Here is a 15,800-nt window from a genome sequence, read left to right on the forward strand (position 1 = left end):
TGAAACCTGCAATACAAGTAATTCCACCATACCTTTAAAACTGTTTCTTTTTAAAGTTGGTTCTGTTTATCTTTTCATCTTGCACTACTGGTTTGAGGATACCTCGCATTGTAGGCTGATTAAACAGATCTATCACATTATTGTACAGACAACTACATTGCCTTAAAACAGCAAGAGCCAGCTTGAATCCTTGAGAGCCAAAGACGGGTCTAGTTTATAGTGTAGCCAAAATGCATATTAATGTGAGTCTTGGAACTAGAGAGTGACACGGGGATAACGTTTGTCCCTGTCCCATCCCCGTGGGCTCTGTCCTTATCTGCGGAGGCCTTGAACACTTATGATTTTATATTTAAATCTTTTTATTAAAGTATAAAAAGGAATAATATGCTGTGCAACTGTTGTGTATAAGTTACAAATAGAAAACAATAACAACAATGAGCAGCTATAATAACCCTCCCTCTACCCTTCCAACCCCAAATGATTTCTACTACCCCAAGGAACCCTAATTCACCCTGTTAAAAATTTCAGGGATACAAAATACAACCCGTTCTGTATACCCTAGAGTAGAGAAATATGCCCTATGAAGCACTGTTTTGATTTTTTAATATGTGGATGAATAAGAAGTCATCAGTCTCAGGATTCAGTGTAGCTCTCCTGTCTTCCACAGACCTTCCTGCAATAGAAGACGTCTTCTGAGAGTTGTGGCCATCATGTTTACTTGTTTTTCCAAAAAATCAAAATATTGTCATCTGCATCACTCAAACATAAATAACAGTTCAGTTCATTAACAGGCTTCAAAGTAGAAAATGACACGGGGACAAAGTTTGGCCCCATTCCCGTGGGCTCTGCCCCCGTGTCATTTTCTACTTGGAACTAATTAGTGATCATGAATATTAAATCCTTTTGCTGCCTAAATGATCAGAATTAATTTAGAAATTTTCTACATATTAAAGTATGAGTAAACCTTTGACTGGTTGGTTTATTCAAAAAGATTTAAGTGGCCAGAAACAGCCACTGGACTGGTTGAATCACTTGTTCGTGGCTATCCGGTCGTCTGTTAACATCAAAATAAATCAACCGTTTGAAACATGATGGTGATATATATTAATGTAACAGGAAGACTGAGCAGATGTGAATACTATCTATGATAGACTTCTCCACAGACCATTTTCCCATTGTGCCTTTTTCTCTGAAACTGGTTCTCCATTTGCAGTAAAAGTGCTGATGACACTCATTTTCTAAGTTACATAAATGTTTATTTAACAAAAATGGGGTTTACTGATTGCAAAAAGACAATTACTGGTTGTATGCAGAGAATATTGCTTACATGTTAAGGCCATCTTCAAAAAGGATACGAGGATAGTAAAAATAAACTCAAAATACAAAAAACCTCACTGTAATAAATAGCATATTTGCATCTAGAAAAACTGGAGGAAAAAGCCTTAGAAAGCTTTGTAGTTTTATGTTCCCATCCTTTAATCATCGGCTCAGAAAACCTCCATTTTCTTGTTTTATTCAATATTTTCTGAGTTGCAGTTTAAAAAAAATTATAATCCAAAAAGTAGGTTAGAATTATTTCATTCAAATAGAAAACTCCTTTTTTTTTTTTTTTTTTGTTTAAACTTTATTTCACTTGTCTTTGTATTGCAGTTTTGGAGCAGTCTTTATATAACTGTTTCCTTGGCAGTCAACAGCTTTCTCTTTACTTCCCTGATGCTGTTGGTGTTTTACGGCTCTATTTCCGCTGCGTCAGGGCTTGAACGCCTTCACTACTACTACTACTATTTAGCATTTCTATAGCGCTAAAAGGCGTACGCAGCGCTGCACAAACATAGAAGAAAGACAGTTCCTGCTCAAAGAGCTTACAATCTAATAGACAAAAATAAAGTAAGCAATCAAATCAATTAATGTGTACAGGAAGGAGGAGAGTAGGTGGAGGCGAGTGGTTACGAGTCACTGCTCCAACTCTGTAAATAGAAAGCTGTTGACTGCCTAGGATATATAACTGTTTCCTAGGCAGTCAACATTCATAAGACTGCTCCAAAACTGATAAGTGACATAAAGTTTAAAAAAGAGTCTCTGTTTGAATGGAATAATTACTACTACTTGACATTTCTATAGCGCTACTAGGGTTACGCAGCGCTGTACAATTTAATAAAAGAGGGCAGTCCCTGCTCAAAGGAGCTTACAATCTAAAGGACGAAATGACAAGTTGGGGTAGTCTAGGTTTCTTGAATAGTGGTTAGGTGCCAAAGGCGACACTGAAGAGATGGGCTTTGAGCAAGGATTTGAAGATGGGCAGGGAAGGGGCCTGGCGTATGGGCTCAGGGAGTTTATTCCAAGCATGGGGTGAGGCGAGGCAGAAAGGGCGGAGCCTGGATTATAGTTTTGAAGCCTGCAACTCTGAAAATATTGAATAAAATAAGAAAATGGAGGTTTTCTTAAGCCGAGGATTAAAAGATGAGAGCATTAAACTACAAAGTTAAAGCTGCTTGCTTCTTTCTGAGGCTTTTTCCTCCAGTTGTTCCAGATGCAAATGTGGCGTTTATTACAGTGAGGCTTTTTGTATTTTGTCTGAGTACATGTTAAGGCCTTCATTCTCAATGGTATGATATACCCATTTTTTTTGTCTGTGCTTAAATTAAAATCCAAGTTTCCAAGTTTATTCAAGTAATTTACTGTCCCACTCCAGCTGATCCTGCTTCCAATCCCAGGATGGCCACTGAGGCGTCCCGCAGCAGTCTTGGCATTTTGGCTGCGGAACTGGCAGGGGCAAGAGCGACTGGGGATCACTCGTCCTTAAGACTCACTAGACCACTGAGAAACTTAAAGATAGACTTGTGGGGGGGGGGGGGGGCACCGAGAGTGATTAGGGGAATAGGGTTGATGGCGAGAGTGATTGCGAGAGGTGAGGGGGTTTGGTTTCAGTTTCGGCCTCTAAAAGTGCCACTGAATATTTGGGTTGGAGCTTAGTGAGCAGGAGTTACCTGGATAGCTCCCTTTGAAAATTGATCCATATTTTATCAATTGAAATGGTTGCAACTGGCTCAGTGGCCAGTTGGCAGCTTTATTTATTCAGAACATTTGATATACCTCCAACCTTCACTTAGGCTTCTGAGCGGTTTACAGAACAGCATAAAAGCAACAGAACCAGTTAAATAATTATAAACAATACAGGGCTAATTAAAGAATCAGGAGAAGGAGGCAGAGAAAAGATGAGATGAGTGTTGAGGACATGCTTAAAGGCAGGTATTGTTGATAAATTCAATGCATTCCAGAGTTTCAAATGGGCACTCAGTAGAACAGAACCATATCTATCGTGAATGCCCATAACTGGTGCCTGCCGCTGGACTGTGATCCCTCTCATAAATGATGTTCATAGATGTCCAAGACTTGGACAAATGGATATGTAGTGTATGAACTTCCACTGAGACAGCTACCTGACATAGGGCCCTTAAAATATAACATTGGATACAGCCCTTATATCGTTGAATATTTTGGTAGATCAAGGTTTGGACAAAGAGCAGTATTTTGTATAAAGAATTTTGTTTATGTGTATTATGGTGGGGTTGTGAAATGTTAGTTCCGTGATGCAATAACTACTTTTATTATGGGCCATATTTCTTTTCATTCAAAGGTGTTTTGAATGTTTGTTTAGGAGGAATGCTTAACATTTTGTTATAAAGTACTAGTGGGGTTTAAGAGCTACGATTGACTGCATGGAGCCTGGAGACTGTGCATGTACCAGTGGCCTCTTTTTTTTTTTTTTTTTTTTTTTCCCTCTCCACTTTGTTTAATTTGTGCCGGCATTCAGTACAATTTTACTTATTGGTAGGGCTTTTGAACTCCTGACACCATGTATGAGTAGTTGAGGCCTACTGCTGATTTTGCAGTGCTGTGTTGGTTTGAGTTACCAGAAATTTGGAATTAGTGGCACCAGTTACTTAGTGCCAGTGCAGAGGAAACCTCGGATAGGTTGGATCTTCTCTTGTAAGAAGAATTTGTGGACATCATCCTTTTTAAAGGCTGCCCTTTAATGTGAAACTATCTTATCCAGTCAGATTGTTTATTGTATCTTGCCGTTTTTTTTGTAGCCCATCTTGTAAAGAACTTTTTGACACCAGAAACTGAGCTGAATCTTCTGGTAAAGGGCAGGGTGGGCGCTGTAGCTTTCAAAGTGAATATACTCACCTAGCAGTTTTCATCATGTTTGATTGCATGTAACAAGGCAGCAACAGCATCTCGAGGCTCTGAGATAACATAGCCATTATTTATGAGCTTACTGAACTCATGGAGTATCTTGCTCATTTTTTTTTGATACATTTGTACCCCGTGCTTTCCCACTCATGGCAGGCTCAATGCGGCTTACATATTGTATAGAGGTACTTATTTGTACCTGGGGCAATGGAGGGTTAAGTGACTTGCCCAGAGTCACAAGGAGCTGCCTGTGCCTGAAGTGGGAATCGAACTCAGTTCCTCAGGACCAAAGTCCACCACTCTAACCACTAGGCCACTCCTCCACTGTTGCTACTATTTGAGATTCTACATGGAATGTTGCTATTCCACTAGCAACATTCCATGTAGATCAAGAATAGCTTAAGATGAAAGAAAGTCAGGACAGTGGTGGTGAACAGCACATTTAAGTAGCCTGGATAAGAAAGGGAGGAGGGATATGGAATGATAGGGTAGGTGGGGGTCCAGTGAAGGTTTTTTGAGGAGTGGTATAATCACAGTATATTTGAAGGCATCAGGGGCAGTTGCAGTGGAATGTGACAGATTGAGGGGATGACAGGTAGAGGGGGATGACAGTAGGAGAGATAGAGCTGAGTAGATGGGTGGGAGTTTGATCAGAAGATCATGTGTAGGGGGAATTCTTCAAGCAGTGTTAGGTCGTTAAGTCATGGTATTTGGGATCTAGCGTCCAACTCCACCCTCCTAGGCCCGTTTTGTTCTGTTCCAGGCTGCACTCTCACTTAGGTTGTATATAGTTTCAGGTTAATTACTTTTTTGCTCTCGCCGTTGTGAGGTCTAATTGACGACTGGTGGTTGTTTTTGGTGAGCTTGGTAGCTAGGGATTCCCATATGTGAGAATTATAAGCCTGCTTGTCCCCTGAGAAAGTGAAGATACTTACCTGTAGCAGGTATTCTCCGAGAACAGCAGGCTTTATATTCTCACATACCCTCTCACCTACCCCTGGAGTTGTCTCCTTTTTTAATGCTTTATATTGTACTGCTGGTCCCACGATCTCACAGCGGGCAGGAGGGCACTCGCACATGCGTGGTGGAGCGCATCTCGTGCTCATAGACTTATTTTTAAGCTTGTTACAAGCTCTGGACCTGCGATGTGGACTCCGTGTTACCCATATGTGAGAATATAAGGCCTGCTGCCCTCAGAGAATACCTGTTACAGGTAAGTATCTTCGCTTTCTTTTACCCCAGGATCTCGCAGGTTGTTGAATCCAGCAGAAATTCAAGGTGCGGTAAAAAAGCAAACTTTTACCATACCTTGATGAATTTCCCCCATAGAGTTTGGAGGAAGAGAGAAGCAATGCAGTTAGAGGCTGGGTTCTATTTGAGAGACTGCATATTCAGTAGAGTCCCTGATTTTCTTTAGAGAGAAGGAAGACTTGACGCCATTTCTACAGCCTCATTATTTCAGAAGAGGATGATCCACCCCCAATAACGTAGCAGGCAATTCTTTAAGTATCATGAGAACTTTCCAAGACTTCTTGAAGTGTGGCATCATGGGAGATTCGGGACTCTGGATATAGATACATTAGGTTGTCTCTTTTTGCTTTTCTTGTTCTGTTTCGTGCAGTTCATGTCAGCATTATTACCATTTTATTATAGGGAGTGTACTACTACTACTACTACTTGACATTTCTAAAGCGCTACTAGGGTTACGCAGCGCTGTACAATTTAACATAGAAGGACAGTCCCTGCTCAAAGTTGTCTATGAAGATAAATGAATCTTCAGTTGTATTTTTTAAGCTGTACTTATACATTTATTTCAATATTTTTTATTGATGACAAAAAACTGATAAACATACAACAGCTGATTTGAATAATGTGCCAACATCCTCTCGTGTACCAGAATTGAATTAAAGACATACCAGCCATCAGTCTTGCATTTTTAACAAATTTTTCTCCCATCCCCCCCATCCCATTTCCTTCCCTCCTCAGGTATGTTATTTTTTCCACAGTTATATAATGATATTAGCATACAATACCAATACATTTCCTTGTAACAGAACGTATCACCCTAAATTGTATTGATGCATGGTTAATATAACCTGTAGACAATCCTTATTAACGGAACCAGAACTTGTCCCTAAACTCCCTAACCCAAAACTCTTCTTCCTTTCCCCCCAAATCCTCCCCCCTCCTCTCCCCCAAGCATTGCTCAAATTTCAAAATTTCTTCAGTTGTTTTAAAACACAATTCCAGCAATGCTTTTCTGTTGCTAAAACATTTTGAATTGTATTTTCAGGAATGTTTGTCTCGAGGGGGGAAAAATAAGTGCCTTCATCCTTTCTGTATGTGCAGTAACTCTCTGGACTATAAAAATGTCATCAATCTTATTGGGATAGAAAGACTGTTATTTAAAAAATGCTGTTTGGAAGAAGCGCTGAATCCCTCCTCGGTTTGGGACTCGCAGGTCCTAAGGTCTGTCGTGTGGGAGCGTACTTCCCTTGCCGTTATCCTTAGGAGCAGATTGTTAAAGAGGAGAGTGTAGCAAATTTTATTTCCTCTGAATAAAATCTTATGGTGGATTATTTATTTCCTACAGGGCAGCTTTAGAAGATGTTGAAGGAGATGTGACAGAACTCGAAGTGAAGCTTGATAAGGTAGGTTTATCCTTTTGTGCCCCGTTAGTTTTTTTTTTTTTTTAATTTAGTGAGAAAGTTTAGCATGATTTTTTTAGCGCTTTTTCACAAAGTTTGGAAATTCACTCTAGACAAGTTAAAGCAGCTTCTGTTGGACATATAAAATATGTCAAGAATTCATGGTGGCACCTATTTGTCCCCCCCCCCTCCCCCTGTGTAATTCTGTCCCTGCTTGTTTTTAAAAGATTTCTCTGTTCTGTAGGAACCATTTCCTCTTTAGGAAACAGGGTAACTTAGTAACATAGTAGATGACGGCAGAGAAAGACCTGTACGGTCCATCCACTCTGCCCAACAAGGTAAACTCATATGTGCTACTTTGTATATACCTGATTTTGATTTGTATCTGCCATTTTCAGTCACAGACCGTAGAAGTCTTGCCCAGCACTAGCCCCGCCTCCTAACCACTAGCCTCGCCTCCCACCACTGGCTCTGCCACCCAATCTCCGCTAAGCTTCTAAGGATCCATTCCTTCTGAAAAGGATTCCTTTATGCTTATCCCACGCATGTTTGAATTCCGTTACCGTTTTCATTTCCACCACCTCCCGCGGGAGGGCATTCCAAGCATCCACTACTCTCTCCGTGAAAAAATACTTCCTGACATTTTTCTTGAGTCTGCCCCCCTTCAATCTCATTTTATGTCCTCTAGTTCTACCGCCTTCCCATCTACGGAAAAGGTTCATTTGCGAATTAATACCTTTCAAATATTTGTACGTCTGTATCATATCACCCCTGTTTCTCCTTTCCTCCAGGGTATACATGTGAGTATACGGTGAGTACCGTAATTTTACACATATGGCATGGTCCCACATATAACACATTCACACCTGTATAACAGGTGGAAATTGCCAATCAACAGAAATAAAATTCCTGATATAACACACCCATGAATATGCTGTGCATATTATATGCGTAAAAATATGGCAGTATTCTACCGGCATTGGGGCCCTTCCTCTCTCTCGTCCTTTCACCTTTGCAGTCCTCTGTTGTCTCCGGTATCTCTCTGTCTCTGATCCTTCCCCTCCCCGGAGTGTTCCATATCTCTGTCTGATCCTCCCCCTCCCCGTAGTCTTTCGTATTTGTTTGCTGTCTTCGGTTATAGCAGTGATCCAGACAGGCAGCCTTTTACTCTGATACATCCCTCCTTCTCTGATGCAACTTCCTGTTTCTGCACCAGAGGAAAGGTTTTGATGCTTGCAGAAGGCTGCCTGTCTGGACGGTCGGTCGGTAGCTATAACCAGAGGCGGCAAACAAATACTGAAGACCGGGGAGGGAAAACTTCAATCTCTATCCTATTTGCCATTGGAGTTCTTTTCATTTTCCTAAGTTGTTTTTGTATTGTGAACCCACTATGCTGTTTTTTTTTTTTTTACGAATGGTGGTATATTAAATAGAAACTTGTTTTTCTTCGGGAGGAGGGGATCAGAGAGAGAGATACCAGATATGAGGCAAAATGTGAAAACATACGGGTATAGTGTACGGGGGAGGGGGGGCCTTGTGGATTGTAAAAACACACATAGTGGGTGTGTAACGTGTAAAAATATGGTAAGCATATATCAAATCAGATACACCCAGTTGTAGTTCAGTATTTATATAGGCAGCAAACAGAAATCTCAGCAGGAGAAAACAGGAACCAAGTGCTAGTTTTGCTCTGGCATTTAAATGGTCTCTTAATTAACTCTCGCTTCAGGGCTACTGGGGTCTGACTTGCTAGACTGCCCCTAGATTCCAGTATTTCCTCAGGGAACAATGCATTGCGTTTACTTCTGTGGGAACAGGGGGTTCAAACTTCATGCTGGGAGCTACGGTTTAAGTTTCTCTCTGATAATGCAGGTTTATGCATATCTTTGTGGGAACAGATTCAGGCTTTTCTCTGGGAAAACAGTCTCTTAAGCTTGGCTGACTTCTTTCTGAACAAAGATTCAAGCGTCCCTCTTGAAGGGGCAAAGGTAATAAAATTGCAGTAAATCTAGGTGCAAAATTTTGTTCCTCCAGTGTAGTAATTTAATGAGATTTGAGAGTACATAATAGTTTACTTCTGATGTAGCACACCGTTTAACAAAAAAAAATAATTTATGTGCAGTATTCTTAAAATTCACTTTCATGTAACATCATCAATTAGAGGTGGAAGTCTCTTTAACTCGCATTATCTAACCATTGAGTTAAAAAAAGATATTATATGCTCCTTGGTCCTGGGCCCCCTGAGCTACTTAAGCTGAACTATCATCATTTTTAAAATGGCAGGCTGGGAAGAAAGGAGGAACCATTCTACAAGAAAGGTAAGTTTAAGGAGGCCTGTAGATAGGTGAGTTGATGAGTGGGAGGGGGAGGTTCTAGACACAGGATTCTCAAGCATCTATGCTTAGGGCTCCCCAACTTGGAGATCCCAGTTCTGTGGTTGATTAACTTTTTAACTTCCATTTACTTTCAGTAGAACAGGGGTACCACATAGAACGCTTCAAATTAGTGTTAGGAAAAGGAGAAGCAGAGGACATTGTGGCAGATAGTATCAGTAATAACTTTTAGATGTCTCCGTAACCTTAAGCTGTGTATCTGGTGCATTTCCTTTTACCTTCTCTTAGTTTCCCCCATTTCCCTTCCTCTCACCACCTTTTCAATCCCCTTCTTCTTCTCATCCCCTTTCCACTTCCCTATCTAGCATGTTATCTTGATCTTTGCTGGTGGGCTAAACCACTGCACTAACCATTAGGCTGCTACTCCCTTTTCAAATCCTGGGGAACTGGTTTCAATTCCTACTGCAGCTCCTTGTGACCCTGGGCAAGTCACTTAACCCTCCCATTTGTCCAGGTGCAAAATTTTAGATTGTGAGCCCACTAGGGACAGAGAAAAGTACTCGCATGTAATGCGTGTAGAGCACTATGAGGTGTATTTCAAAGCAGTTAGTCTTAGAGTAACATAGATTACTATGTAGTTTTGTAAGTCTAGGTGCTTTGAAAATATGCCTCTGTCTTTTAGCGCTATAGTAGTAGTACTTCACAGTAACGTAGGTCGGCTTGTTCCCCTTCTGCTGGCAGGGCCTGTAAAACCCTTCCAACCTTTTTTACCTGTTCTGCTGTGTGCAAAAGGAAAAACAAAAACAAAAAAAACCTTTCTCTGTGGATCTCTGCTTATAGAAGTAAATGGACGTTGAAACTTCACCTTTGGGATGAAGTAAAAAAAAAAAAAAAAAGTCAGCAAAATGAAAGGTAAAAAAAAGAACAAATCTTTAGCACTGATAATTCCATATGTAGGCTGTTTTCATGCACTAGCATCCCATCCCTCAGGTCTCTTCCGCTCGCATCCTGTGGGTCATGTTGGACACGGACCTTTACTTTTATACCTCAAATAGGGCAGGTGGTTCATCATACCTTCTACAGGCTTTGTTTAATTAAATCTATTCAGCCCTGACTACAAACTTCAGCTTAATATAAGTGATTGTAAGAGAATATTTAAAGTCAGTTAGATTACTATAATTCCTTATATAAGGGAATCTGGATTTAAAGATCTATGCCGTCTTTCCTTAGCGTCCCTCCGGACCGGACCAGGATTGGACTGATGGGTTGTGCTCGCCTACCAGCAGGTGGAGACTGAGAAAAAACTCTGACTCTAGAGAGCCAATAGGAGCCCTGGCCATGTGACCTTAGCCTCAGTATTTTCTCAGTCTCCCAGCAGGTAGGAAGTGAGCCCATTAGTCTCTCTCCTTTTCTCTTTAGATATTACAGATATTTGTGATAATTCTTCTGTGCCTGGAATCTTATTTAGAGGCTTGACAGGGTTTCCTTTCTCTTCTTTCTTTGACAGCCTCGGGGGTGTTAAACTCGGGTGTCTCGAGTCCACCCCCCTTCCTCCCCATCTCCCTGGCTTAGCAGGGAAGGGCCGTCCCTTTCTCTGGAAAGGTGTACCGTCTTTGGGAGAGGCAGCCACTTTTAACAGGTAGCTGCTTTAAAAGAATTAAATCAAATAAAAGTAAATTCAAAGAAGCAGCCTTTCTTTCCCCAGACTTCTAACGAGCAGGCAGCTCCAGTGTTTTTATTATGATTGAGGGGTTATAAAAAAAAACAAAAAAAAAAAACAAACAGAAGAAAATAATTCAGTATCTGTGACTTTAAACAGCGATTTTTCTCGTCAGATTTAATTTCCTCCATTTTCTTGCGTTTTGGCGGCGGCAGTTTAAACAAATGAAAAAAAAAAAAGAAAGGTGCGAACCGCGTAAGCGCGGCCACCTGTTTTTTCCGATATGGCTTAAAAGTTCAAACAGCTGCTGTCGGTCAGCGTCGCGCAGTTCACGCAGCCGGAACGTGTAAATTTTGCTCTCCCTTCAAGGTTTCTTCGGGTCCGGTGCTGCCTCCAGTTTTTTCGGGGCCTTTTTCGCCGGCTGTTGTTTCTTCGCCGTTCCACTGGGCTCCGCTTGTTCGGAGGTGTCGGGCGCGCTGTCGACGATCGCCACAGGGCCAGTGGAGCGAACGGCGGCCATTTTGTTTCTCCCTCCATCTTATCAGTCGGGGATCTCTCTGCTGAAGGTAAGGCTGCAGTTCATAGAGCAGTTCGGCTCCAAGATGTGTACACTTTTGTATGTGCTGAACGGCGTATTCTAAAAGGCTCTTCACATCAGCAGGCAATATTTGGTTGAAAGGGGGCTCCTTTCATATATGGATATATAACAAGCTTTTCTTCTTTTAAATTTCTATGTATCACGGGGCTGTTAACACTAGTTTTTTCTGGTGCTCAGTCATTTTTCATTGCCTGGTGGAAAATCTACATCTTATCATAATATCATAATTCATTTCAAGCATTTTCCTCAATAGCTGTAGTATTATACAGTGTTTTAAGAACTTTAGAAACTTTCTCTATAGGCATAGAGTAAATTTCTGTCTTTCTCATTCCCTGGTGAATAGAACTACATTGTCTAAGAGTCAATTGATTGGTACTTTGCAATTCTGACCATAATATCTTAGTTCCTTTCAAGCATTTTACTCCATGCGTATGATGTTATATAGTGTTTTAAGAACTTAACAGACACTCTCAATGGCTGTAGTGTTATACAGTGTTTTCTTTTTCCGACTTTAAGAAGCCTTCTCTAGAGGCATACAGTATATTGTTCAGATGCCATGGGGATATATCAGCTCTTTCATATTCTCTGAGGGACAGTCCTGTCTACCAAGCTCCCAGTCACTCAGCTGCCTTAGCAGGCATGCTTTATTCATGTCTTCCCTTCTTTTCCAACTGCCTTGAAGCCTCTCATTTTTCATTTTAGCTTTCTTCTGGTTTTTACAGGACATATGGTCACTTAGAGAATAAAGTCATCCTTTCACTTAAAGATAGTGGACGGTCCTCAAACCATCTACTCGTGTTTGTCTCTACTCTATCAGTTCAGCATTGGCAGATTATAAACATCCTGGTTTAGTCCAGTATGCCTATACATACCATCTGCTATCTCTTCCTCTTCCTTAGAGACCTGATGTTATATCAAGCTTTCTTGAATTCAGATACAGTCTTGTCTACACTGCCTTCACCAAGTGGCTGTGGCACAACTTCACTTTTTTCGTTACAGGTAATTTCCAAGTTTGTCCTTTTTCATTTTCATTCTATGCGCCTTCACTCCAGAGTGTTCTTTCAATTGGAAGGGGTTTCACTCACTTCCTGTGTATTTATACCATAGGTACATAAGTATGGTTATGCTGGGTAAGGCCTAAAGTCCATCAAGTCCAGCATTCATATCTAATGGGCATAGGTACATAAGTTTTGCCATTCTGGGGAAGCTCAAATGTCCACCTTTCTAAAGCCAGAACAGCATTAAAGAAAAGAAAAAAAAAACCAAAAAAAAAAAAACCTCTCACGAGAGTATCGAACAGAAATCTCTGCTCCAAAAGCAAGGCTTTGCAGCAATTCTGCAAACTAACGCATACAATATTTGCCATGGCTGTTCACCACTAGGAACACCGGGGACCCTGGGCCTAGGTTCGGTGTTTTAACCTGAAACAAGCTCAACATTCATATCTATTGGGTGTGAGTCTGGTACTACTACTACTACTTAACATTTCTAGAGCGCTACTAGGGTTACGCAGCGCTGTACAAATTAACAAAGAAGGACGTTCCCTGCTCAAAGGAGCTTACAATCTACATCTCAGTGAGGGAGGACGCATGACCGTGGTACGTGGATTAGTGGTATGTGGATTAGGGAGATCCAAGAAATTACAGGCCGGTGAATCAGACGTTCATACTGGGACAATTTTTTTCTGTCTGGAGCGTACTACCATAGCTGGTGGACTCCTATATTCAGAACTTTCTATATTCAGAACTTACCCAACTATGGAACGCCATAGAGATAGGGTTGGAGTTTGTAGCCCTATTTAACTGGTGTCCTTGGTCACCCTTCCTCTTCTCCTCAGGATCCAGAGAATGGCTAGTTTTTTGCTTATGCATTAACCGGTCATTTTCAGCAGTACTCTCTCTTGCGTTCTTTTATAGATCTAAGAGGATGTTCATTGCGCTCTTAGGGTCATTTCATTCTTACCTAGACGACTGCCTAATTGGAGAAAGTCTTATCAGCAGAGTTCTCAGGTCACGCACCGGATGTTGCATTTCTTACAGTCTCTAGGTTGGGTGGTGATTGTAGCCAGGCCTCTCATTTGATCTCTCATCAGATATCTCAGATTTTCTCTTTGTTTAGTCAGGTTGGCGCACAGTCTTTTGTCTCCTCTGCAAACATCCCAGTTTATATTTTTCTTGGTGACCTTGGGCCTTCGGCCATTTCCTCGCTCTATTCTGCAGAATGCAATTTTACTTTCTAATGCCCAAGAAGGAATTTTCCTTCATCCTATTGCGAATCTCAGGGTCATCAATCGCACTATTTAAGTGTCATCTAGTTATCTCAAGAACCTTAGTTCTGTCATTGGGATGCTTCGTGCAGTACACTTTTTGGCAGAAGTTTGTTTGTATATATATTTTTTTTCCTGGGGGACCTCAGCAATTCGTTTTACCTTCGGGTGAATTTTGTTTTCCCTAATGACAAACAAGGCGGAGAGAGCTATGTTGGTCCTTGCCATGGCAATGGGTTATGTCATCCGCCAAGGAGGAGTTAAGAGTATACTCTTGAGTTTGTACTCATTTTTTTCTTAGTTGTGTCACCCTGCATTTAGGTGAATGGACTCTCATTTTTTCAGTCTTACTTCCTCACTGCGACACTTCAGGGCTATCTCTTTTTGCCTTCAGGCTCACGAACATTTCTTGCTTCTTCCGTTCAGCAACAGTCTTGACGGAGACAGGGACAGATGCCAATGTCCAGCAGGGGTTTTTCAGCCTTCTTTATGCGTTTCTTCCATCATCTCACTAGGTGTTTACGCAGAACCAAGGCACCCTTCTACATCCGGACCCCCAGTCACTCAAACTTATGGCGTGGTTACTGGGTCTGCAACATCTTTGATATTTTCGCAGGAAGTACTTCAAGTTTTAATTGCTTCCAGACAGAAATCTACATTAAAGTCCTATGAATCAAAGTGGCGACGGTTCACTCTGTGGTACTCCTCTCGCCACTTCATTCCACAAACAGTATCCATTTTGCATGTTTTGGAATATCTTCTGCATCTTGCGAAATCTTGTCTGTCTTACTCATCCATTAGAGTTCATTTGGCAGCTCTATCAGTGATGCATGATACTGTTGACAACCGCACGCTTATGCAGCATCCACTGTCAAAGCGGTTTCTTAAAGGAGTCCTGAACCTGTACCTCCCGCTTCGTCCACCAGCTAGGTGAACTAGGTGAACAGACTCTTAAAGTTCTGTTTTCTAGTAGCCATAACTTTTTCTATAAAGTTTTCCTCTTCAAGCAGTGTTTCCCAGTAGCCATTGCAGCAAGTAGATCTATGTGTGGAATACTTCTACGGTTGGTAACTTCTTTTCGGTCTGCTGTAGTTTAAAGTTTTCACCTTTCCCAATCGGTTTTTTCTTATTGGTTTTGTCCTTCTAGCCAGTAGGCGTAAAAGTTTTTCATTGTTTCTAACCCGCTATATCGCGAAGGATCAAGGAAATGAGAATGTCTATTTCTCTTCTCGCTGAGAGGGCAGTTCCACAGCGTATTACAACATATTCCACAACTTCAGAAGCGGGCTCTATTCTTACTATGGCGATTTTTGGTGCTCTCGGTGCACATTGGTAAGTTGGCAACTTAGTCCTAGTTTCATTTTATTTTGCTCATTGGGACACACTACATGTTAGTTGTCGCCAGGTGGCCTATGCAGCATGAACATTTCTCTGCAGTTTTCATAGTGTCCCTCCCTTCAGATTACTGCTTTGGTACTTCCCATCAGTCCAATCCTGGTCCGGTCCGGAGGGACGCTAAGGAAGGAGAAATTAGATCTTACCTGCTAATTTGCTTTCCTTTAGTCCCTCCGGACCGGACCAGGCCCCTCCCATGTTCTCTCTATTCTTTAGCTTCTTTTATTAAGTAGGAAGTGTATTCATTCCTTTACGATTCGTGGAACAATACTATATATATACAGAACTTTACGTTGTCTATACCACTTCTCTGGTGGTTGCTGGTGAGCTCAATTGCTGGAATCTATCTATAAAACCTTAAATACGCCATACCACTTCTCTGGTGAGAGTTGTGGCTGAGCTCAGTTGCTGGAATATCTATAAAACCTTAAATATGATTTACCATTTTTCTGGTGAGAGTTGCTGGTAAGCTCAGTTGATGGAATATATATAAAATCTTAAGTGGGCCATACCACTTCTCTGGTGAGAGTTGCTGGTGAGCTATATTATACGTGAGCCATACCACTTCTCTGGGGAGAGTTGCTGGTGAGCTATATTATACGTGAGCCATACCACTTCTCTGGGGAGAGTTGCTGGTGAGCTATATTACATGTGAGCCATATCGCTTCTCTGGTGAGAGTTGCTGGTGAGCTATAGTACAAGT

At 41.4% G+C, this 15,800-nt stretch overlaps 1 protein-coding gene across 6 annotated transcripts in view; it reads left to right on the forward strand.

The window, feature by feature from the left end:
- The window catches only part of ACAP2 (ArfGAP with coiled-coil, ankyrin repeat and PH domains 2), a 160,869-nt gene that overhangs the window by 14,045 nt on the left and 131,024 nt on the right, over nt 1-15,800 (forward strand). For all 6 annotated transcript variants that reach the window (XR_003943647.1, XM_030217153.1, XM_030217155.1 and 3 more), the window contains exon 2: nt 6,791-6,848. Coding sequence is in view for 5 of the 6 variants with exons in the window: in XM_030217153.1 (XP_030073013.1) it covers nt 6,791-6,848 (58 nt within the window). In the remaining variant the exon portion in view is untranslated. The remainder of the gene's footprint in view (nt 1-6,790; nt 6,849-15,800) is intronic.

Source organism: Microcaecilia unicolor, chromosome 10 (assembly GCF_901765095.1).
Source record: "Microcaecilia unicolor chromosome 10, aMicUni1.1, whole genome shotgun sequence".
Taxonomy (NCBI): Eukaryota; Metazoa; Chordata; class Amphibia; order Gymnophiona; family Siphonopidae; genus Microcaecilia; species Microcaecilia unicolor.